This window comes from Lineus longissimus, chromosome 14 (genome assembly GCF_910592395.1).
Source record: "Lineus longissimus chromosome 14, tnLinLong1.2, whole genome shotgun sequence".
In the NCBI taxonomy this organism is placed as follows: Eukaryota; Metazoa; Nemertea; class Pilidiophora; order Heteronemertea; family Lineidae; genus Lineus; species Lineus longissimus.
The window spans coordinates 7,575,561-7,599,218 of NC_088321.1; the positions used below are offsets into that span (position 1 = coordinate 7,575,561).

General features: G+C 44.8%; 1 protein-coding gene and 1 long non-coding RNA gene across 4 annotated transcripts in view; one reads left to right on the forward strand and one right to left on the reverse strand.

Moving 5' to 3' along the window:
• The window catches only part of LOC135499175 (uncharacterized), a 64,502-nt gene extending 61,832 nt beyond the window's left edge, over positions 1-2,670 (reverse strand). Inside the window, exons 1-3 of the mRNA XM_064789842.1 lie at positions 2,641-2,670; positions 2,483-2,491; positions 2,034-2,039 (exon numbers count right to left, since the gene is read on the reverse strand). Coding sequence (XP_064645912.1) covers positions 2,034-2,039; positions 2,483-2,491; positions 2,641-2,670 — 45 coding nt within the window. The remainder of the gene's footprint in view (positions 1-2,033; positions 2,040-2,482; positions 2,492-2,640) is intronic.
• LOC135499110 (uncharacterized) overlaps positions 1-23,658 on the forward strand; it is a 99,604-nt gene that overhangs the window by 71,110 nt on the left and 4,836 nt on the right. Inside the window, exons 2-5 of one of the 3 annotated variants that reach the window (XR_010449235.1) lie at positions 4,565-4,644; positions 21,062-21,184; positions 22,548-22,629; positions 23,403-23,577. This is a non-coding gene — a long non-coding RNA (uncharacterized LOC135499110). Of the gene's footprint in view, positions 1-4,564; positions 4,645-21,061; positions 21,185-21,916; positions 22,082-22,547; positions 22,630-23,402; positions 23,578-23,658 lie in introns of those variants that run through there. The other 2 variants (XR_010449237.1, XR_010449236.1) reach the window with 2 other exon arrangements.

Genomic DNA, 23,658 nt, shown 5'->3' on the forward strand with positions numbered 1-23,658 from the left:
GCCGTCGCATCTATCATAAAAGGGAGGTCACTTATCTCCATACATCACCCTACATAGATGACGATGAACAATTGGATCTTGTCTACGAGATCAAGTGGATGGATTAACAAAATCGTGCAGATATAACACCAAGTGTTGTGCCTCAAGGTCAAGGTTGTCTCTTCATTTATTTGATACATGACTCGAGATCTCGATGATTGGTAAAATGCAACGAAACACAGTGGAATTGAAACAATAAAGTTCCTCGACATTACCCGGATCATAGGAGCAAAAAGAAGCCATGCAGTGAATCAACCTCTGAAGTTTAGGTAGAATTTTAGAAATAACATCCTCTGTGGATGTTAAAGTTTCTAAAGTTTTCATTCTCACTATTTTATTCCTCGGAAGATTGGGCAGTGCAGTGAATCAGACACTTCCGCTCTCATTGGTTTTCATGACGGCATGTTTTTCTTCGATACGAACACTCAAAAACTGCATCGACAAAAATATTTATAATACTATTACTGAATATCGTCCAGACACCAAGCTTAGAAATATGGTTACATCTAATAAATGAATGCAGCCCAGGATGACTTCTTAAGTTGCGCTTTACAATATAATTTGGCTAATTGTTTCTTATCGCACTTGACAAATCATTCATGCCATATTGCGGCGGCCGTAGTTACACCGGTATTTTCGGAAATCTATTCCCCAACTAGTCAAAATTGGGCCGCTTTGTTCATATATTTAGTACGTTAATTGGCTGGGTTATGCCACTTGCGTGCGCTTTTAAAATATCGCTTGTATTGGTAGTTTATCCGCTGTACATGCTAGGTAATATCAGTGTTTATTTTTTCATAGACCTCCGACTGATGCACTGATCTCTATTCGTTCATCCTCAAATTGGAAAATCACCTTCACATCAGAAATAGCGGCCGACGTCAAGGCCACGTTCAGCGCATAACTACATGAAAAAAACCCGCCCAGTTTGGCAATTTGACACCTGCGGAAGAGTAATAATTGCTTTCAGTCAGCTGAGATCTCCAATATTTCCATAACCTGAACTATGCTTTGAAGAGTGTCTTGAGAAGCGGCACTTCCACTACCAACTTTCTGAGTTGGCGTGTTTGTGTCAGACAAATATGTGGAAGATGGCACACATGTGGGAGTTGGCAGAACGTTACAAGAATGAATGCCGTGTTCACACCTAAACCACTATTCGAACCGAATTTCGAAATGCGAATTGGGGATTTCGGTTTGACTTCACAACGGTTTTGGAGACCTCGCGCCATTCACTAGTTGCTACCGCGTCATCTAAGATAAACATTGTCATCAACAGAATGACATGGCAATGAAATGAAGTCGGCCAGTTCCAGGTTCGCATAAGAGATTTTAGTGAAGCCATACTTGTCACAGCGTATTGTAAATTATAATAACACCTTGAACATATGTAAAACGGCCGTTCACTAACACGACTATCGACCAAATCGAATATTGAAAAAATGAGATCCCGAATAAGCGGAACCACGTCATTAAAACTCACCTGCACACTCGTGAACTGACGTCGGTTTCGTTAAAAGAGATGTTAAGTGAAGTTCACATTGCAATCTCAGAACGGTTTGAGTCAAAGCGGTTCACGAGAAACACATTACGAAGCGGTTTGCGTAGTCGGAACTAGTTGGAAAGTGGTTCGAAAATTTTACAGTGGGAGCAGGTCAGACCGTTTTGAGGTCTTAAATTGGTGTATAATGGCACTTTAAACCGGTTTGAGATTGCAGCGTGAAAACGTCATATATGGCTCAGTCAAGTGGCAAACAATTCTACAATGATGTCAAGCTACCATCACCAAGTCAGTGCTGTCAGCTTCATATCAGATAATTGTTCCTATGAGAATATATCGTTGACAACAGCCAGCACTTGGTATCTGCAATACTTGGCTAGTATTATTTGAGCAGGCTCTGCCCATCACTCTCATACATAGTGCTCCGCCACCTGCCTTCGAACATGACAACGACAATCGACTGGCTGATACTTCTGATGACGCCTTTGCTTACCTGGAACTGAAAGAAAGAATATAGAAGTTGTATGTCACGTTAGCTTTTTGGCCAGGTACGCGACTAGTTAATGCATAATGAAATCTCCGTTTTAGCGATATTCATGTGTTTAGTCAGAATGCCTAATCTATATAATAAAAAGGTCATGCTACATTCTTCTTATCGGGTGACAAAATATGCTTCTTTCCGACATTCAGTAAGATTGGGCTATACTTTTACCAATGATAGATTCTATACTTGCTTTTGATGATATTTTATCACTTTGAACATAATGTTATTATAAAACGGCCGTTCACTTTTTCTGTAAAAAACTGTAATGCTTATACAGTTCTAAAAATCGATATTCCCCCATCACTCTTATAATGTCATCAGTTTTGTGCCTTCAATGATTACAATGATGACACACTGAAGAGAGTTAATGATATCATTTGCGCCTCTGATCTGCTTACCTCATTTATCTGAAAGAGAGAATACAGAAGTTGTAACGTAAACTCCTCGGGAGGCCATGACAATGTCATGTTATTTTAATGACATTGTCATGGCCTCCCGACTAGTGATTAGGCACGCTATTAAAGTTAAAACTTAAATAGAGTGAGCGGCTTTTTACCTCAATATGTTTGTACTTCCCTTGTTTCATTATTAGCAAACCATACTTTTGAACATTTTTTGTCTTTTTAAAATTTGGCTTTTAGTATTAGAAGTAAGAAAGACATGATTTTTGTTAATCTCTACCCTCAAAGGGTCAATGAATTCCTCGCGTGGGAATTTGCTTTCCCGCTCTCTGAAATGCAGTGTTGTTTGCCGAGAAATGAGAGTCCGAAGCCTTACAAATGACGCATTTTCTCTCCCGATGTTCTAATTTTTCGAAGCGATGTTAAGAAAAGACGTTGAATGTACCCTTTGTATTATTAAAGTCGTCCACCATCGTGGCTGATTTGGGCTATATTCCTAGTAAAGACTCTATAGCAACAAGGAAAAAAATTTCTGTTTTGATGCATTGCTCCAGGCAGTGCATATATTCATGCATTTCTCCATATGTGGAGGATCTCCGGGCTCTGGGTAACTCGCGTACAGTTAAAACATTGGAATAGCGTTTCAGTCAGCTTTTAAATCATGAATTTTATATGCTGTTGGGTGGTGGAAACTACTAGAAACTGTAATAATTAAAGGTGACTGGCAGTAAAAAAATTGGTAAAATTACCCTAACAATGCCATTGGTAATTTAAGAGTCAAAACGCAATACTTAATTTACCATATAGAAATGATTTAACACACAAAATATGCAATATCGATGTGGTGAGTTTTTGCTTAAAATTCCATTCATCTTGCATTAAGACTGTTTGTTCGATAAACCAAAAATTCAAATGCAAATACACAATAACACATTGGTCAATGAAAGCTCTGACATGTCGGAGGTTTTGATTTGGTGATTTCATCTTAGACCTGAAGCCGAAAACGGACACATTTGGCACCAAATGTTGACATACCAATAATGGGACATTACAAAAGTAAGCAATATGTGACGATTGGTTACAAGAATACTTTTGTTTTTTTTATAAAGATGAAACGAAACGCACGCCAAAAATAAATCTAACTTACGGTAACTTCATGTTTATGTTAACCAGCATATTAACTCCGGAAAAGAATGACAGCCTTCTGCCCTAAAAGCTCCTCATTATTGTTCCAAGTGGGTCTTTTAGACTTGCCACACCGAATATATTTTCAATACCTCTCCTAATATGCACTTGACAGATAAAAACACAATCGCACCTAACTGATAGGTCTGGATCCTCCAACCTTGTCTCAGCGCACCATTTTCAACTCTGAAATGCCGGTAAATCGCGTGTTTTTGGCTGAATATTATTGAAAATATCGTCGCTCCCCCCGTGTCTCGCAAGGAACGTCGAAGTCGAAGTTCGAGAGCGGGATTTTTTGACAACCTGCCTCCCCCCTCCCCCCGGAAATAATCCTGGCTTAAACCCTGCTTGTGAGCATTTGTTACCAGCAATAGTAGCATGCTGGGGTATACATATGGAAAAATCCGTTGCGAGCTTTGCTGGCGGTTACCTTGCGAGCATGCTGGGGTATAAATGTGACGGCTCCAGTCAAGCTCGATTATTTTTCGTTCTTAATAAATGTGTGTACGAGCTGGTTTCCCCGATCGCGTTTCCGACAATTTCTTGGCGAACTCTATGTAAGCCCTGCGCTGTTAATTTTTGTATGTGGTTGTGTGTGTGTTTCCTCTCCGGGGAATGTATCGTGCAAGTAAATCGAACCAGTGTATTATTACGCTCTCATTTGCTTATAGAAATCGTTTCGGTGGCGTTTGGGAGCGAAACGATGCCATTGTATTGGAAGTGATACCTCAGTTTGTCGTTTACCACATGAAGTCAATAAATGGCCAAAAGTTCATTGCATAATCTTAATCAGGCTAAAGTTGGACCTGACATTTGCGGCTTATCCAATTATTAAATAGATATTTGACTAATAGGTCTCGCGGTATGATTTATTGCCTCACTTTCTCTTTTCAGACAAAGACGATTTTTCGCCTGGGCCAGAATAAGGAATAAAGATGCGGTGGATACTAAATTGCAGCCCAAAACAATTTACGGTAGCGCAGCTTCTTTTCCGGGGCACCTGCCTTAGTGAAGCTTTGTCTTCACGTGGGTTCCGAGGCTGAGTTTTCTGTCTTTCCCTGCCATACCGGTATATTTTGTGAACCACGGTACTACATTACTACTTGCTACCGAATTAACTCTTGAGCCCCCATTGTGTATGTCGCCTTCCTATCTGCTTTGGTATGAGCAACGTTTGAAAGACAAGAAACTTAGTCCTCAGCCCACGTAATCGTATGGTGTCGATTACAATAATTCATTTTCTTATATGGTTCTCCCGACTGTCTCAGTTCTCATTTTGTGTCATTCAAACTTACCTATGGAACACTTTTGCATGTTACTCCATTTGGGCTCAAACACAAGAGTATCCCTTTAATTTTCTAAAGGGAGAACTGAGTTAACAGCTCGGCCGCCAGGCGGCGCCCTGACCGATCCCGCGAGATCGCGCCGATCTCATGCCGCCATATTCAGTCTTTACTCTTGTGCTTCTACGAAGCACATCGTTTTTTCAAAGCTGCCGTGAATTCGATTTAAAACCAAATTCAACCAGCCAAGTCTAGACGATTTTTGGGTTCATTCACCTACGGAGTAGACCGCCAAACTAATCTTGGCATTAGTATTGTCCAGTCTATTTAATTATAGACATTTTCTCAGCTAGCTTAGTCGACCCGGCTCCATTATTTTGATCTTTGGTAGGGTAGAGTTAAGTAGGCTATTCTCCGCTCTATTGTAATGAACAAGACTCAGATCCATTGCAATAGTGTTTAATTCAAGTAGGCATGTTTTCCTTTCCATTAATTATTGCGTCCTTTCTGGCCTACTTGGGGTTCCCAGTGTTTTTATTGTCATTGGTACCATTTTTTATATGGCGTACCCCTCCGACGGCATCCTTTGTCTCACCACAAAGGAATGCGTCTGGTGGCGGGAAACGGGCCGTGAAGACGCCTAAACCCTCTTCCGGTTCCGTTTCCGGGCATATAACCCGGAGGTCTAGCAAACCTCCCGCCACCACCCCTTCCGTCAGCCGAGTTCCGGTTCCGGCCGCGGCTGCGAAGGATGCGGGATCTGACATTATTAATGTCTGTGGTCCCAAGGGAGACTTACATCCAATAAGTCTCCAAGGGTTTAATATACCCCGGACCTCAGGGAACCTTCCGGTTCCCCTGTCGTCCGCTCCCCCGAGTACAAGCCCTTTGTACCCGCGGGAGCACCCTGCTTCCGGTCCGCCGATTGCAGTTCCGGTTACTGACGCGGGTTCCCGTTTTTCAGTAACCGAAGACTCTACTGGGGGTTTTTCTCAGTCTTTACTGCGAAATAACCCCAGTCCTCACGGACACAGTAGAGTAGGGCCGGACCTTATAACGCCACCTCCGAAACGCCATGCGTCTTCGGTAACAGCGTTTCCGCCCTCCGTACCTCCTTCTAAAAGGGCTTCCGGTAGCTCCATACCGGCGAAGGAGTTACGGGCATTTCCGGTTTCGGACTTCGTCCTACCGGAAATGCAGGCACCTTCCTACGTTGGCCAACCTCTTGGGTGGAACCAACCGGAAGTGCCACCCCCTCCTCGTAGCAGAGGCGTCGTTCCCATGGAACGAGCTACGCAGAGAGGACATCTGAACTCTGGTTCAGAATATGGGCATCTTCCGCTTCCGGAAGACCCATTCGCCCGCACATACGGCTTCCAGGGTTCGCTTATGCGCTCACCCTCGCCTCAACCGCCAGTCGTTGAGAGAAGCCGCACGTCGGGTCCGGAACCCGAGTCGGGACAGCAACTGTCCCAGCTCATCCAGATGGTAGCAGGTCTTTCTGATAGACTCAGCCATCTGGAGCAGGGTTCCGGTTCCTCTGGTGCGCCTGGTCCCATCGGATACCCACCATCCGACTCCCCTATTTTAGAGGAATTTTCTGAGAACGAGAGTTCTCAGCCAGGCTACCGCTCCCCCAATCAGGAGGAGCTGTCACCAGAGGAGGCCAGTATCCTGTCGGATATGAGGACACTCAGATCCTTGATCAGAGCGTACCTCCCGCAGGATCTGTGCCCTACCCCGCCGGAACTGCCAGCCTTGTCAACACCGACCTTTTCACTCTGGGGACAGGAAGTGGATCCCAATCCACAGGTTTCTCAAGGCTCCACTCGGGCACTTGAATTCCTTCCTCCCTCCCCGTCGGTGGTAGCAGTCTCTGAACTTTTGGAGCGTACAATCAGAGACTCACAAGGCGCCCACCAACGTACTTCCATCCCTGTCCTTCCGGCAGTCGGACCGGAAGCTTGGTGTAAACCGGGGAAGTTGTTCACGGCACAACTTCCTCCCGTTAGGCAGTACCGCGCTGACTATTATCGAGTCAGCTCGGCCGGCTGTCCAGCTGCAGCATCGACTTCCATATTAAAGGACGATGTACAGCTGGACCAACTCGTGCCTAGGGTGACCTCCTCCTCGGCTTACCGAGACCTTAGAGCACAAGAGGGTCTGGCCAAAAACACGTTAGCGGTGCTCTCCTACGCAGAGCACACTAACCTGGCCCTAGCCAGATCCCTAAAAGATAATGAGTCACTATCTGATGACACAAAATCGATTGTGACATCCTTGTCACATTCGATTAGGCACGCTATTGCGCTGTCCGCCAAGACCGCAGCAAATAGCGTCCTACTCCGTAGAGACGCCGCACTGGGCTCTCTCAATGTCATCAGATCCCTCCAGCTGGAAGGGGCCTTAAGAACCGCTCCTATGGACGGTTCTTTCCTGTTCGCAGATTCTGTACAAGAGGCGGCTCAAGCACAGAAAGATTGGGACAAATTATATGCCCCCACTGCAACACAGAGGGCCAAGACCTCTCTACCTAACGCTAGAAAGATAGAGAGGCCCCAGCAGGCATCGGGTTCAATCCCGTACGCCAGGCAGGTCCTGCCTTGGCCTACCCCGCCTAGTCAGCCTGCTCCTGCTGGATCCTTCCGACGGGAAGCGGAGGGTCGCCGGACTGGAAAGAGGAAAAATACTTCCTCTAACCAGGGTGGATCCGTCCGACTAAGCACTCCTTTCGCCCAAGGGGTGCTGGCCGGAAGAGGTGACTCCCCCCTCCTTTCTCCTCCCGGACGCAAAAAGGAGCCGACTCCGGTAGTCGGGGGCCGTCTGCAAAAATTTGCAGACATTTGGGACGATTGGTGCCCAAAGGGGTCCCCAGTCCCAAACATGTTGAGGTACGGAGTGAAACTACATTTCAACCGTACCCCCCCGACTTCCATATATCCAACCCCAGTTCAGCCACCGAAGGACCCAGTCAAGGCCTCTGCCCTCCAAGCAGAGGTCGCGACATTACTGGAGAAGCAAGCTATCCAGGTCCTTCAAGATCCATGCTCCCCCGGCTTTTACAGCCACGTTTTCTTGGTTCCCAAGAAAGCAGGGACATGGAGGCTGATCATAGACCTTTCCAGGTTAAACACCTTCTTGAATGTTCCTCATTTCAAGATGGAAACCACCAGGTCTATAGCAACGGCGATACAGCCCAACGATTGGACGGTATCGATGGATTTAATGGATGCGTACTTACATGTACCGATCCATCCAGATTATCAACACTTCCTTCGATTCCATTACGAAGGAAAGACGTATCAATTCAGGGCCCTGCCGTTCGGTCTGGCATCGGCACCCCTAATTTTTACGATGATAGTCACAGCCTTCGTCGCTCCCTTTCACGTGATGGGGTTCAAGCTCCATCACTACCTAGACGATTGGCTACTCCGTTGCAAATCGCGGGAACTACTACTGCAACAACTTCAGGTTCTAAAGCAAAAAGTAGTTTCCGCAGGTTGGATTATAAACGAAACAAAGTCAGAATTCATACCATCCCAAGACTTCGTTTACGTTGGAGTTCGATTCCTTACGGCCATAGGGAAAATGCTCCCCCCCCCCCCCCCTAGACAGGATAAAGAAAATTCTTCATCTCGTCGCAGAATTCAGAGGAAGGACTCAAGCTCCCGCAAGGCGATGCTTGAGCCTTTTGGGACTTCTGAATTCGGCAGCAGACCAAATCCCCCTTGGCCGTCTATATATGCGTCCCATCCAGATGTTTCTAATGTCTCTATGGAAACCCCACAGGGACCCATTAGACAAGTTGGTATCGATACCTCAATACCTACTCAAGAACGTCTGGAACTTCTGGGAGTCGGAGACTCGTCTCCAAAGCGGTGTAGATCTTGCTCCACCGCCCCCAGAAGTGTCCCTGTTCACAGATGCTTCCCTACTAGGGTGGGGAGCACATCTGAACAACGGGGACATGTCCATAAGAGGTCTATGGACAAGGGAGGAGACCATTCTTCCAATAAATATATTGGAAATGAAGGCTGTCCTTCTTGCCGTGAGGGCTCTTTCCCTTCGCCTGAAGAATCGGAGAGTAACCCTGTTCTCCGACAATTCTACAGTAGTAGCATATGTCAGGAGACAGGGAGGCACAAAGTCCGGCATTCTTTGCCAGCTAACTTGGGAGCTTTACCATCTTTGTGCCGACCTTGGAGTATCGATATGTGCCAGACACATACCGGGCAATCGCAACATCCTTGCCGACGACCTGTCCCGTCAGAACAAGCTAGTTCAGACAGAGTGGACACTCCATCAGGAGATTGTAGACGACCTTTGTCGCCTTTGGCAATCTCCGAAGGTAGATCTGTTCGCCACCAGGCTGAACAATCGCCTTCCCATCTATTACTCTCCACTTCCGGACGAAGAGGCCCTGGAAGTCGACAGCCTTACAGCCTCTTGGGTCGGGCTGAACGCATATGCGTTTCCACCCCTCCCTCTCATCCAACCAGTCCTGAACAAGATCTTGACCAGCCATCCGGTGAGAATAACTCTCATCGCACCTTGCTGGCCAAATCAGGCCTGGTTCCCAGCCTTGCTGGAGCTCCTGATAGATCACCCCAGGAGTCTTCCTACTTGGAAGCACCTCCTGTGGCACCCCCTGGGGAGATGCTACCACCAGAACCCTGGATTTTTCAAGTTTCACGCCTGGAACTTATCCAGTTGCATCTCCACCAGAGAGGCTTTTCGGACATCGCTGTCAAGCGCATGTCCGCACCTCAAAGGGGGTCTACCCTTGATGTGTATCAAGGAAAGTGGTCTACCTTCACTTCCTGGTGCAGGGAGAACGGAGTTAATCCGATATCTCCCTCTATATACAGATTAGTTGATTTCCTTATTAAATTATTCACGGAAAGACAACTATCTGTCACGGCTATAAAAGGGTACAAGTCCGCCATCGCTTCTACCCTCCATGTTTTAAGCACCTGGGATCTTCGTTGGGAGGACCAAATAACCCCTCTTTTCAGAGGAATGTTATTAGAGCGTCCTAGACCGGTTCACAACACCCCTAAATGGGACCTTTCTGTTGTCCTTAAGGTGCTCATGAGGCATCCTTTTGAACCCATGTCTATTTCATCCATGAAATATCTGACACTCAAAACGGTCTTTCTAGTAGCCTTGGCTACCGCCCAACGGAGATCAGAGCTCCATGCACTTTCTTTTAAGAAGCTGGCTTTTAGAGAGGGAGGGGAGGTTATCCTGGCTTTTATACCAGGATTTCTGGCGAAGAACCAGGGACCGGCCGCCTCTCGGCCCCCGGTTACTATTCCCTCTCTGTCAGGATCGATCTCTTATGATCTTCCTGACAGAACTTTATGTCCCGTCAGGGCCCTAAAGTTCTACATAAATAGGACAAAACCTCCCGGTATCCGCCAGGGGAGAGAGCGTTTGTTTTTGTCCTATAAGGAGGGAAATAAACGAGAGATAGTGGCCGCCACTTTTTCAAGGTGGATTGTGGAGACTATTCGTCTTTCCTACAACACCTTGAAGACTTCCTCTGATCTTCGTGCGCTAGCTAACATCTCAGCGCACGAAGTTAGAGCACTAGCCACCTCCTGGGCTAACTACCGAGGAGTTGCTCTTCAAGAAGTCGTTTCCGCTGCATGTTGGAGTAATCACTCCACATTCTCTCGTTTCTACCTACGAGACGTTTCTTCCCTCGTAGATGGCATGCACACAATCGGCCCGATTGTGTCTGCGGGGCATGTTGTTTGATCCTGGCTAGATCAAAAAAAGGGGGGGAAGCCCGATTGAAGAGTCAAACGCGCATCTTGCGCCATTTTTGATATGCCCTATCTTCAACATCCAGGCAACCCCTAGTAGACTAGAAAGGACGCAATTTCTTATTGTTGTTTAGCAATAACTCATTCTACACCCTTCAACATGCCTTACTTGCTCTAAGCTCTGTTGCCGGAAAGAAGATGGTTTTATTACGCAATTCTAGCGCTTTCCGGAGAATGGGTCTATTACTCTCTATAATATGATTGTAATACCGAGATCAAAATACCGGTCCTCCGGTTCTCCCCATTTCTTTCCCCTGGCGGTCCTCCTTAGCTAATATGCCGGTGGTGCCTCCTGGATGGAACAACAGCTCAGCCTTAGGTCAGTCCTCGTTTCCCACCTCCAATAGGTTGCTGGGATTCGATGCAAAAGTGTTCCATAGGTAAGTTTGAATGACACAAAATGCCCATTTCCTTACAAGAAATGGCCATTTTGTTAGTTCATACTTACCTATGGAACACGGCCCTCCCGCCGTCCCCACAAACGGGACATACTCTTTATTAACGCTCAAGAGTAAAGACTAAATATGGCGGCATGAGATCGGCGCGATCTCGCGGGATCGGTCAGGGCGCCGCCTGGCGGCCGAGCTGTTAACTCAGTTCTCCCTTTAGAAAATTAAAGGGATACTCTTGTGTTTGAGCCCAAATGGAGTAACATGCAAAAGTGTTCCATAGGTAAGTATGAACTAACAAAATGGCCATTTCTTGTAAGGAAATGGGCATTTTGAAGAAAAAAAGGAAAAAAGGGAAGTTTTCGCACCAAGATCTTAAATCTATGCGCTTCTTTTCTCCGCGTTTTGAAAGGTTTTTCGGTATTTTTTTTATATTTGAGGAGATCTCGGGTGAATAAGGAAACTATTTGCATGCCACACGGTTATCTATAGTGTAAGATTGTCCAATCACTCCTTGCGAGACGATAGCTTTCGCCGAGGATGTGTCTTATCCTAATGATAAACCGAAGAAATGAATGTGATATGTTGGCGTTAATTATTTTCAAAGATACAAACAGTTCGAACAATTTATCTTTGCATTACAATGCTTTACATGAAAGCCATTCCAGTACAGTGCGGAGCCCAGTGGTCGAATCGTGCTGCAACTTTGTCGTCCGAATCTTCTCTGTACTGATCTCTGGTCGCTCTCACACGGTGTCTGCAGAGAATGCCTCGCTTTTATTCGTGAACTGGCCAGGGGGTAATGAATATATTCAGTAGAAGATCAGAATGCGCATCAGGCCGGGGGGGGGGGGGGGGGGTCACGGTCACTGCATGAATTATCGTAATTTTTCTGGTCCCACATTACCCCCTGGTTATGGCTCAGGCTTCCATTCGTTGTCCGATTCATCTTTCAATGGTTGGTTGTACATCAGTCTCTCAATTTTGAAATTTTCTGTCGAGGGGGTCATCCATCTCTCCCGCCTATATTACTATGACTGCTTTGATTGTGTTTGGGAACCACATATGTCGTCCACGTGAAAACAACGCTTGGTTGTAGCATCGGCCCGATAATACTGTCTTTCATCGTGACATTCTGTAGTGAGGTCCGATCCAAGAGTACTGGCAAAAGCTGTTGAAAAGGTCCCTACAATCTATATCATAATACTATAAGGCGGCTCGCTAAAGTGCCATTTGGGGGTCGTGTTTCGTCTCGAAATTTTGCACGTTTGCAGGTGATATGTTATCCTGATGCAACGTCATGTTTATTTTCGGAAATTTACTTCAGCGGAGCAGTAATGAGGGATTTTTAATCGGACACGGTCAATTCTCCTTATCACTCACGGAAGCCAAGCCATTGCTGTTCAGTTATGCAGGGGATTAATGAATAACCTGCACTCCCTGTGGGGTGGCTAACACTACCTGTTGAACGGCTGGCTGTAGGGGGATGCCTGTACACGTGTTGACCTGCTGAACCAAGGTTAATGTTATTTTCAATCCACGATTGTAGGTCACCTGATCTTCGAGATTTCGCGGGAAAGAAATTGTAAACAAACACATGTGTGCAGTTCAAATGTAAACAAAAATGTATTTTGATACTTTTGGTTGCTGGACTTGGGTTTTCCCGCAGTAAGAAGCTGGGGTCAAATTGATGGTCTATCGTATATTTGTACTGTATTAGCCAGAGCTAGCCCTTGATTATGAAGGGATTTTCAAATTAAGGTTACAATGGTATGTTTATGTGCTCACCACAGCTTTCAAAACTTGATGTATCTGAAGAGGCACTCTGAACTTGGCATGGCCTTATCAAGGACCTGCTCACGGTGCTGAACTTCTAGCTTGCCTGTCGACTAAGTGCCTTGCCCGAGATCATGCTACATGTAGGAGGAGCACGCATTTTAAAGTTTTAGTAGTGATAGTGCAATTGGTCCGAGCCATTTTGAGGCCGACATGTAAAGGCCTATCTGGGTTCTCCTTCATCTCCGTATAAAAAGGGGCATATTGCTGACTAAGGAACGAGGTATATTCACATTGCCTCATCATCTCATTCGGACCAATTGATTTACTTTTATATGCACGCATACAGCACGCCACAGGGTCCGAGTCTGTGGACAAATGGTTGGTTTAATCTGTCTCTTCGATATTGCTCCTTTGATATTGCATTATATTTTCATTGCAATTCAATCTATTCAAGGTATAGCCCATTTGAACCTGCCTGCGCCACGGGTACAATGCTAGTTGAGCATATAATATGTTTAACATCATTATAAAGATGTCTAGTCAGCAGGACAACTTTAACAAGTTAGGAATCTATGAGTTTGTGCTTATTTGCGGACAGGATCGACTGGCACCTGATAATGCATCGTTCAAACATGACCCATGAGCGCAATCGGTTTTTCGTGTGATCGCAACAGGACACCTTCCAAGGTATTCAGTAAATCAGAACCTTTGCCAAAGTATTAGTACAGAACGTTTCCTGAAAATTGACTAGACGGAAGTTGGTCGATTACTTCTCCAGACGCAGAACCGCATGATCACCGATGAAGTATCTTGGGCACTCATGGCTTCTGTCTTGATACTGGGTATGTTTTGTCCTAGTTGGTCCATAAAGCAGCAGAAGCACTTGTTCTCCTACAATGCCAGTCAACCAAGCTACCGAGTGACAAGCAGCAGCTGTCGATCATCCACCACCAAGACGTCTAGGTTCAGACAGAGGAAGTTTTAGAAGCTGAAATGGTGAAAACTAAACAGATTGCTGAGCAACAGATACAGGAGGCTAGGATTCAAGCCGAAATAGCTCGAAAGGAGATCCACATTAGCATGAAGATGCGGCGCCGATTGGTAGACTTGAGAGCAGAGATGTGCGCTGTGCAGTGATACTCTGAAGACGATCCAGAAGAAGAACAGTTGACAGAAGCCGCTCGCCGAACAGGCATCATTGCCTTGTATCAACCCAATTTGGCAAGCCCGGCTTGAATTACCTAGCCCGGTGTAAAAGTAAAAAGTGTCCCCCCTAGAAAAAGTGTCCGGGCCTATTGTATTCTGACAGATTATGGCATATGGTTCTATAGAGGCAATGACCGTCAATAGCTCAGCGCATAATAGAATCCTTTGTTCCCGGACAGTTTATCCTAGGACATTTTAAACTTCTACACCGGCTTGAATTGCCAAACAGGTAAAATATTCTACTTTGTTTTGCGAGCCAGAGACTTTACAACACATTAGCCAACATTAGCGCTGTGACGTCATATTTGAATTAATATGCGCATAATTAACAATGGCTGATTTCATGCTCTCGATTCAATTTCTTTTACTAAACTGTTGTTCTTGTCAAAAATCGACGGACAGGAATATACCCGTGTGTGTTATTTAAAGTAAGCGTAATAATTGCATTGGGTACATTGCTAAGGTCATTCGCTATAACTCCAGTAGTGTTGTTGACCGCTTTGCCATTGAATGGTAATGAGCTCTTCAACGACAATACATATTAATGAGTTCGGCTCTCCATTCAGGGTAAAAAAGTCGGTGTTTGGTAAGCCAGGCTTGTCAATGGTCACTTCCTTGAGAGAATGGGCAGATGAAGATTTTGGGGTGTAAAATCATATTCAATTCGGTCCAATTGTCGCCGAAAACAGATATGTTCAACCAGATAAGGGCGAGAAACCAAACCCGTTGCATCCCTGCACTGGTGAACTTATGAGCGGTAAGCTTACGAAAGAAAGTCCAGAAGTCGTGCAGAGATCCACCAAATCAGCTGACATTGATGTGAAACAAGGGCTGCCACGTCTGTTGGTGAAGTTCAACGGGACTGGTCCATGCATACCCAAGGGATGATGCGAGATTTCATCTTACTGCAAGGCACTGATGAAAGGGTTGCTTTTCAATCAAATCCACGCTGAATAACGTTGCAAAACCAGTTTCAGTCACAGTTTCATACATTGGAAGCTCAAGCATGTCAAGCTACAGTGGGTGAACCGTGGTGTCCATACACAAGACCTAGTTAACCACCATCGCCATGATATTCAGGGTCATGTTCATTCTAGACCAAGAAATGTATTATGTCAGAGTGCTCCAGCCGTCATTCATCACTCGAGCCAAGGTCATCAGAATTTAGGTCAAGGACATTTGGGAGAGAGAGACGGTTCAATTCACATGTTCAGAGCCTTCCAGTCACTCCTCAGTATTAAAGCGAGGGGCATCATAATCCTGGTCAAGGTCATCCCATCTTTAGCCATTCGTTGTCCACCTGGAGGCTCTTCAGCGGGCCTTGAGCTGCCAAAGTCAGAGATAAAGGGTTTCGATGGAGACCCCTTGATCATGCCAGGATTATGATGGCGTTTTAGCAGAATGTTGAGACAAGAACATGTGACCCAGGGGAACTGTTCCAGCTTCTACGAAAACATTGCCATGGAAGGGCCAGCAATGCCATTGCGAAATATGACATGCTTTTTTCAGACCAGAGGCTAAGCACGACATTTGGTTAAACTTCGGGCAACCGCATCTGATGACGATGGAATTTTAAAAAAAGCTGAATTCACAGGACGACATTAACTATGGTGACAGGCATGAAATGAGAAGGTACACCGAGTTGTTGGAAACCACGTGTCTGTCTCTCCGTAGCATTAACAAATAGAAGAGATTGGATCATCAGACTCCTTTTTGGACGCCGTTGCCAAGTTGCCGATGCAGGATCGTCGTGCTTGGCTGAGAGAGACCGCTTCGATCCGTGAAGAGTCGAAGAAAGTCAGTTTCGCCGATGCCTTTGATTTTGTCAAGAGACTCTTGCGAGAAGTGAATGATACTAAATTTGCAGCGTGAAGCATGGAGCGAGACAAACCACCAGCTTTGAAGGCGTACTTCATATCGAAGACAAAGACTGCTGATGCGACTAATTAAGGTGCATTCAATGCGCATGCAGTGACGGTCCGGAGCACTGTATTTGATAGTGTTCTACCATCCGGAAACTTCCATGGAAACAGAGGCAGGAAAAGTCAAAGGATAAGGGCTGTGTTGCAACTGTCTAAATGCTGATGAAAAAATCAGTCACAAAAACTCAGCCAAGAAAGGCCCTTCACCGAGGGAATGTACGATGACAGGATGCAGGTCAACATCGAAACACCATACCCTTCTAATTTTTGATTATGACGATTAAGAAAAGGGCGGCAGCCCGACCAGCTCCATGACAATCAACAGCAATTTCTGCTGAGAGAAGCAGATAACAGGGTGTACTTCCTTGCCTTTCCAGTCATTATCAGGTCTCTAATCACTGGAAAAGAGATGAAAACCTTGACAGGGATGGACTCCTACTCCAGCGTCTGTCTTTGCGAAGAAGACGTTTTGCAAGAACTGTCAGTCAAACAGGATAATAAGCGAGTTGAGTTGAAGACATTGAACGGAGTGAGTGCAGGCGAAATCACTACGTTCCGCCTCAGCATTTCAGGATTAGATGGCAACAGCTGGTTTGAGATTGCAGAACTTTTCTCATGGGAGAAATTGCCCATTGGGAATAAACATTTGCCAACCAAGTAAACATGGTCAAATTACGAGCATCTCAGATATCTATCGGTCGCAGACACTCCAGTTGGAAAGCTGAAGGTGTTGATTGAAGGCAACATCCCATCTGCCTACAAGCAACTTGAATGGAGAGAAGGACCGTGACCGGACCAGCCCATCGCTGTAAGTTTCCCATGGGACTGGACACTGCTTTGAAGTCCCACTGAATGTAATCATGTCTCTGTAAAAGAACAGGAGATCAGCGAGATGCTCATGAGCTAGATTAGCTGAACTTGATCGAGTTGGGACCAAGTATCATTTCGACAAGCCAACCTCAGCAAAAGATGTGATGCGAATGAGATTCTAACTGACATCCCCAGCAAAAGAGAGCTGGCGCTAAAAAGACTTGAGGGAATCAGGACAAAGCTGAAGAAAAGAAGATTGGTGAAAGAAAAACTGACAGAATACGATGGCAATTGTGAACTCTTCAGAAAATACAGAGAGAATGGCTATGCTGATGAGATAGCGACCAATGTGCCTGTACAATACGTGCCCTTTCACCATGTGTATCACCCAGCAAAACCTGGAAAAATGAGGATCGTGTGGGACGCTGCCACACGCCATGAGGATATACCTGCTTTAATGACCATGTTTATGCAGGAGCAGAAAGCATGAATTCGCTGCTTGGTGACTTGATAAGGTTCATGGACTTGAGGAGAAGTAGCTTCCAAGTTGACATCAATGCGATGTATAATCAGATTTACATCAGGAGGCAACATCGGAATCTGATGACGAGGTTTCTGTAGTTCAAAGATGATGAATTGGATGCAGTGCCTAAAGAGTACCAGCTCCTCAACAATTATTTTGGTGGTACACATGCTCCTGCGATGGCAGGTTATGCAGTATAAGCGACATTTTTGGACAACAAGGACGATTTCCACCCAGAACAATCCATACAGGACTTCGTAACACATACGTTGTTGATGTTTCGAAGTCTTAAGAGCCAAGGCTGGCAGTCCAAGTTGTCTCAGAAATTTTTGACCTATTCACAATCAAAAGAGGTGGATTCGAGCTGGCCAAGTTTGTCACATCTTAGACAAAGATCTTCTGCTGCTGCTAGATGATCGAAAACTCCAGGCGGCATCAAGAGTGTGAGTCGATATGGGACATGAATACAATAGCAGGGGAAGAGGTGGCAGAGGATGGCGTGGATGTCGGCGTACCAACCCCTCACTTCCAAGTGTCTTGAGGTTAAGGGATCACTCCCTTGGCAATTGCAGTGGTTCGGATGCTGACTCCGATGATGGTTTTAAAGTTCCCAGTTATGAACAGAAATGGTTGCGTAGACGTGAAAACACGAGTCAAAAGGTGATCACCGGCAAATCTGGTAGCTGTGGTTTCAAGGGTGCCCCGGAGCCGGACAGAGATTTGTTCTTCTTTGAGTCGATCATTCAACTCTTACTGAGGACCTTGAGAGTCATCTCAAAAATAAGAATTTTGAGATTCGCAAGCTTGGGATTGTGTCTCATGAGGAAGCCCAGTTCAGATCCTTTCGATTAACTGTGTCAAAGTCACAGTTTGGCAGGCTGTTTGATGAGAGCTTTGGCCAGAGGGTGTGCGCATTAGAAAATTCAATACCCCGCGATCGCAGCTCGGAGGATAACGACAGTAGTAATCAGTGATGGCTAGTTACGGTACTTTTGTGAACGTTAAACTGCTCTTCACCTGGTTGTCAATCATGAGCCTGTTGAATATCACAACATACAATGGTAACAGACTAGGGCCCTGTAGAAAGGAGGACATGACCGCATATAGTGACTTTATTCTTTTTCCAGAACACTGGCAATATGTTGAGCAGCTCAATAAACTGAGCGCTGACTTAGGACATAACATTAACATTCATGGTGTTTCTGGTATGGATAAGGAATCTTTGTTGGTTTGCAGACCACATGGGGGTGTCGCAATCGCCTGGAACGCGAGTTCAGGCGCTGTTGTAAAACCTGTGCAGTGGGAATCCAAACGAGTGTGTGCTGCTCAGGTCAAAAACTTGAGTCTTCATCCTGATCAGATTGAAATTCTTTTGGTAAATGTTTATATGCCGACCAACAGTGGTCAGCAGAATATTGGAGATTTTAACGGGGTGTCGCAAGAAATCACAGCCATTCTTGAAAGTAATCAAGCTACTAATATAATTATTGGAGGGGACTGGAATACTGACTTTAGCAGAGCTGACTCGGCTCATACTCGGGCCTTACTTGATTTCATTGAAAGGGAGAGCCTGGTCTGTGGACAGGTACCCAATACCTGTAATGCTGAATACACTTTTGAGAGTAAAATAACGGGTGAAAGACCACTAACTGATCATTTAAATGTTTCGGAAAGTGTGTTTAACTAGAACTGAGATTTCACCGGCACTCCAGAGCTGTGTATCACTTGGCCGTGAGACGGATCAAAAGGGAACAAGATAGAGTTGCTGCTGAAAAATTGGCTAATTCTCTAAGGGGTAAAAACAATAAAGAATTTTGGAAACATGTCAAAAAGATCAAAGGTTCTGGTGGTGTAATTAATGCTGAGTTCAGTGGATCGAGGGTAAGGAGGATATTTATGAAGTGAAATTTTGTATAATTCCGTGCCTTATTATAATGTTGATATGAATAATTTAAAGGAGTCGATGAGTGAAAACATCCTGTTAAAGTGTTGTGAGGGTCGGTGTAATAAAAACCACCGGGTTAGCGTTGAGGATGTGAGCCTGGGTATCTGGAAGCTTCTAAGAGGGAGAAGAAGGATAGTTCCCCTCACATTCAGTCAGATCATTTTATTCATGGAGGTCATAAATCAAAATATGTTATCCTTGCTTCTAAGCTCAATGGTCTCGCATGGATATTGTCCAACTAGTTTTTCTAAGACGAGGGTGATACCTATACCGAAGAATAATCGTAAATCCTTGAGTTTATCTGACAATTATAGAGGTATATCACTTAGCAGCATCATTGGTAAAATTTTAGACAATGTTTTTTTGAAGAAATATGATGCTGTGTTAAGGGCAGAGACATGTATTCATCCACGACCTGAAGTGTGGCAGTCACATAGAGCTTATCAAAATGTCAATTTGTGGTAAATACATGGCTGGGATGGACCAAAGTGGAATTAATTCTCAATCTGTGGTTGATTCTTAATCTACAGAGTCAGGCCATCACAGAAATATGCTTTTTGATGATATATTTAAGAAAATGTGGTCTCACTGGTCAGTTTAGAACTTGTATTTTGACAGGGCCATATCAATGCGTCAGTGACGTTTTGATGGATATGGTGTACGGAAATCATTTTTTCTCTGGCAATCTGTATTGGAATATTTTTAAACTTATTATGCTTTTGGCAAAGGGTTGTTCTTGACACATATAAAATTTTGTGCAGATTGATTGGTCCAAGGTGTACTTTTTTTACCAAAACTTATGAACAACAATGTAGACTTAATGTACACAGGTTTTAATAGAGGGCTCCGGCCTAGTAGTCAAAATGGTTGACCAGGTATGAAAAATTTGACACTTGCCATGCTTGCACGCACATTTTATTTCTCTATTCTGCACGTCCTTTTCATTCCTTTTTCTTGTAGTTGAACCAATATTTATGGCATTATTGTACATATTAACCCTTTCAGCCGCAATCATGGATTCAGACCTTAAAACTGAAAATAAACCAGAACAGCGAACCTGGTCTGAAGTCGAATAGTGTATAACAGTCTGTGTATGGACTGGGTATAGTCGTAGTTATGGGGAGACACGGAACGGGTGCAGCAAAAAAAACAGGGCCCATACATGCCATAGGCTTGCTTATATTGCTTACTATGGTGGCCCCTTGCCTTTTGGACTTGATGTCTCTCACAAATGCCACAATGAATGCGCTGTGTGTCAATGTTGACCACTTGAGTTTAGAAGCGAGGGGTATTAACAACCAGAGGAAGACTTGCCTGGCTGAAAAGAAATGCTTTGGGCACTTAGATAAAAAAGACTGCTTGTTTTGAGGTAAATGCGAGGTCAAACTACATGTAGTATAATAGTGAGTATAAAGTGAAGCTAGTGATATATTAAATTGTTTCTGAGCTGGATGAAATTGCTGTGTGTTGTCGAAACTGGTGGTTGTAATCTCTTGCTAGTCTCTTAGCTCTCTCCTTTAATCCACCCTCCTCCTCCAGTTCTAGCCTGTCCTTATGGTAATCCATGTCTTTAACTGCCCCCTTCTCTTGGCTTGATAGAAAGCACGCATTCGGATTGTCCTCACAACTCGTCATCTAATCCTAGTTTTTAGCTCGCTTTCCCATTTCTTATAGTACCATTTCCTATTGTCCATTTCTTTCAGACAATTCATTGCTGCTGCTGAAATTCGGGCACCAAGTCTCTTGAGCTTCAGTGGAATGGACTTTCCCCGTGTATTGTTCATGGTGTGGATTGCTGCATGAACACGACTGCGCTAGTTTTTAAGGTGAGTCACGTTTTTTGGGGCAATCAAATTCAATTGCCGATTGGCACTCTCACAGGCCTGTGTGTTTGTCGCATGTCATATATTTTGGCTCACCTGTGAGCCTTTAGCATCACGCAGTGTCCGTCGGTCGTTGTCGTCGTCGTCGTTAGACATGGGTTGCACATTTTGTAACTGCTCAAGCTTTTGAACTCTAACTCCGTACACATGTACCCCTAGGTGACCGCTACTCAGAGACCGAATCGGGGCCTCATATGATACAAGGTTTTGCCACCAGGGGGCCAGAGGTCAAAAATGGAAAAATTGTGTTTTCTCCCGTATCACCGGTCTGAAAAATTTGAAAAAAATATGGTAGGTACTTCTACCAATGGGACATCGAATATCCTCCAGGTTTTTGATTTTACCTACTTTTGAAGCTCACAGAGGTCAAAGTTTGTCGGCAGTAACACCGTTAGTCGGTGGTGGCACGTTTCGTAACCACTTCAGCCAGAGATCTCAAACTTGGTACAAATGTACCCCTGGGTGACCCCTACTCAGAGACCGAATCTTGGCGTAATACAATTCACAGTTTGGCCAATAGGAGGCCAACACCACCTGCCTCCGATCATACCAGCCGACTGAAACATATGTTATTCTTGGCGACTTCAACATGAATTCAATAGTGGGAGGTGAACATTTCAATGCCAAACTTGAAAAATTCTTTCTCCAGGAATATAACATGAAGCAAACAGTCACTGAAGAAACAACTGATTACCACACCAAATTAGACCTTGTATTTACAAATGAACATCATGTGGATCATACAGGGGTCATTGACAATTGCTGGTCTGACCATAAAATGATATATACAGCTTTATCAATGTCAGAATCACTGACCCCATAGCCTTCCCTTTGACACAGGTGAGCTCATGGTCCCTGGACCATTTCATTTAGACATGTTTTGATCAACTTCATCTCCAGTATGCTTCTCACTAGAAGCTTGTCAGCATCACTCATGTTGAGGTCCTTGGCTGACAACTCCAAGTTGCCTAGTTTGCATGCACTCCAACAAGAACCTTTGCCATTGCATACGGTTGTTTCGATTGAACACTGGCTGCAGTCACCGTCGGAACAAGCGATCAGATTGTCCACTATTGTGGCTAAGTTTTCACCAATTTGGTCAGTGTCCCCATGATACTTTTTAAACAGGGTATCGAAAATTGTGGATGCACGGATTGCAATGTCACTGGAGAGACATTTCTTCGCCTCTGCTGCATCAGGTGCCTTCATACCAGCAAACATTCCCTTTGAAAATTGGGCTCTCATGCCTTTTCGAAATTGGGCTTGACCCAAATGATATGTATCTGACATCCTTTCTACTTTTAAGGCCTTCCCAAGAAAGGTGCTGAAAGCATCCTCCATGCCGGCACTACATCTACCGTCGCCGTCGGTTTTACAGCAATGAACAAGTAAGTGATTAGCTGCCAACTCTAAGCCAACCATATTTCCAATGTCATATTCCCTGAGAACTTGATAATCTGGAAGATTCGCCTTGCATCCATCATGTGCTTCATCTGTGCCACACTTTGGTTGGAACCCTCTTTCTAAAAGCCTACTGCAATGATTTTGTGGGACGGTGTCTCATTTTCACGAACTAATCCCACCGCTTGAGTTGCGGTTTGACCGGGCCTACTTCGTCTGGCAATAGTAACACTATTGTAGACTGTATCCATTTGAACACTGACTCCTGATTGATCACATCTCATTCTTTTCACCTCTTTTAGATAATCCTGTTGTCTCTTCAAGTCATCCTTATTCAGTTCAACAGTTTCCATTCCAACCCTGTTGACAGTGTTTTGTAAACTTGATTTCGACATTGGTGGAACATTTGCTATTGACAGTAATGTCCTAGTCTTTGATTGGCTACCAATTTCCTGAGAAGCCAGTGCCAATGCAACATTTATTTCACCCTGCTTTGCACCATGGCCTTGCTTCTCTATTTCATTATAGAGTTTAGAATAATGCTTCCCACAAGCAAAATTACAATTTGCACACCTCAGTGTTCAGCGAGCACTAGCACCCTTCTTGATGTCATGTTCTATCTAAAACTTTGGAATGTCACAGTGACCAATAAAGTTAAAATGGAGTTCTGCACACCCATTCAGCATTTCAAGAATTTTAAATTTGCTGGCAATGATGTTAATATCCTCAGTTAGTTTTACATCCGTATTGTCCTTTGCAGCATCCTGTCCCCTCCGGCGAAGTATCTTCAGTGGGCTGACCGTGTTCTCGACCGTCGGTGCATAGATTATCCCATCCGATCGCTCCCGCACAACATTGTTGTAATCCTCATGACTGAAACGAGACCAGCTACCATCGATTTTCTCTGGAGGCATTGTCCTGCTGTAGGGCGAGTGGTAAGAGTGACCAACTTGAAATCCACGACTTGGCTTTTTGCTGAGCTTAGGCATCTTGAGTTGAAGTTTACTCTGTGGAGT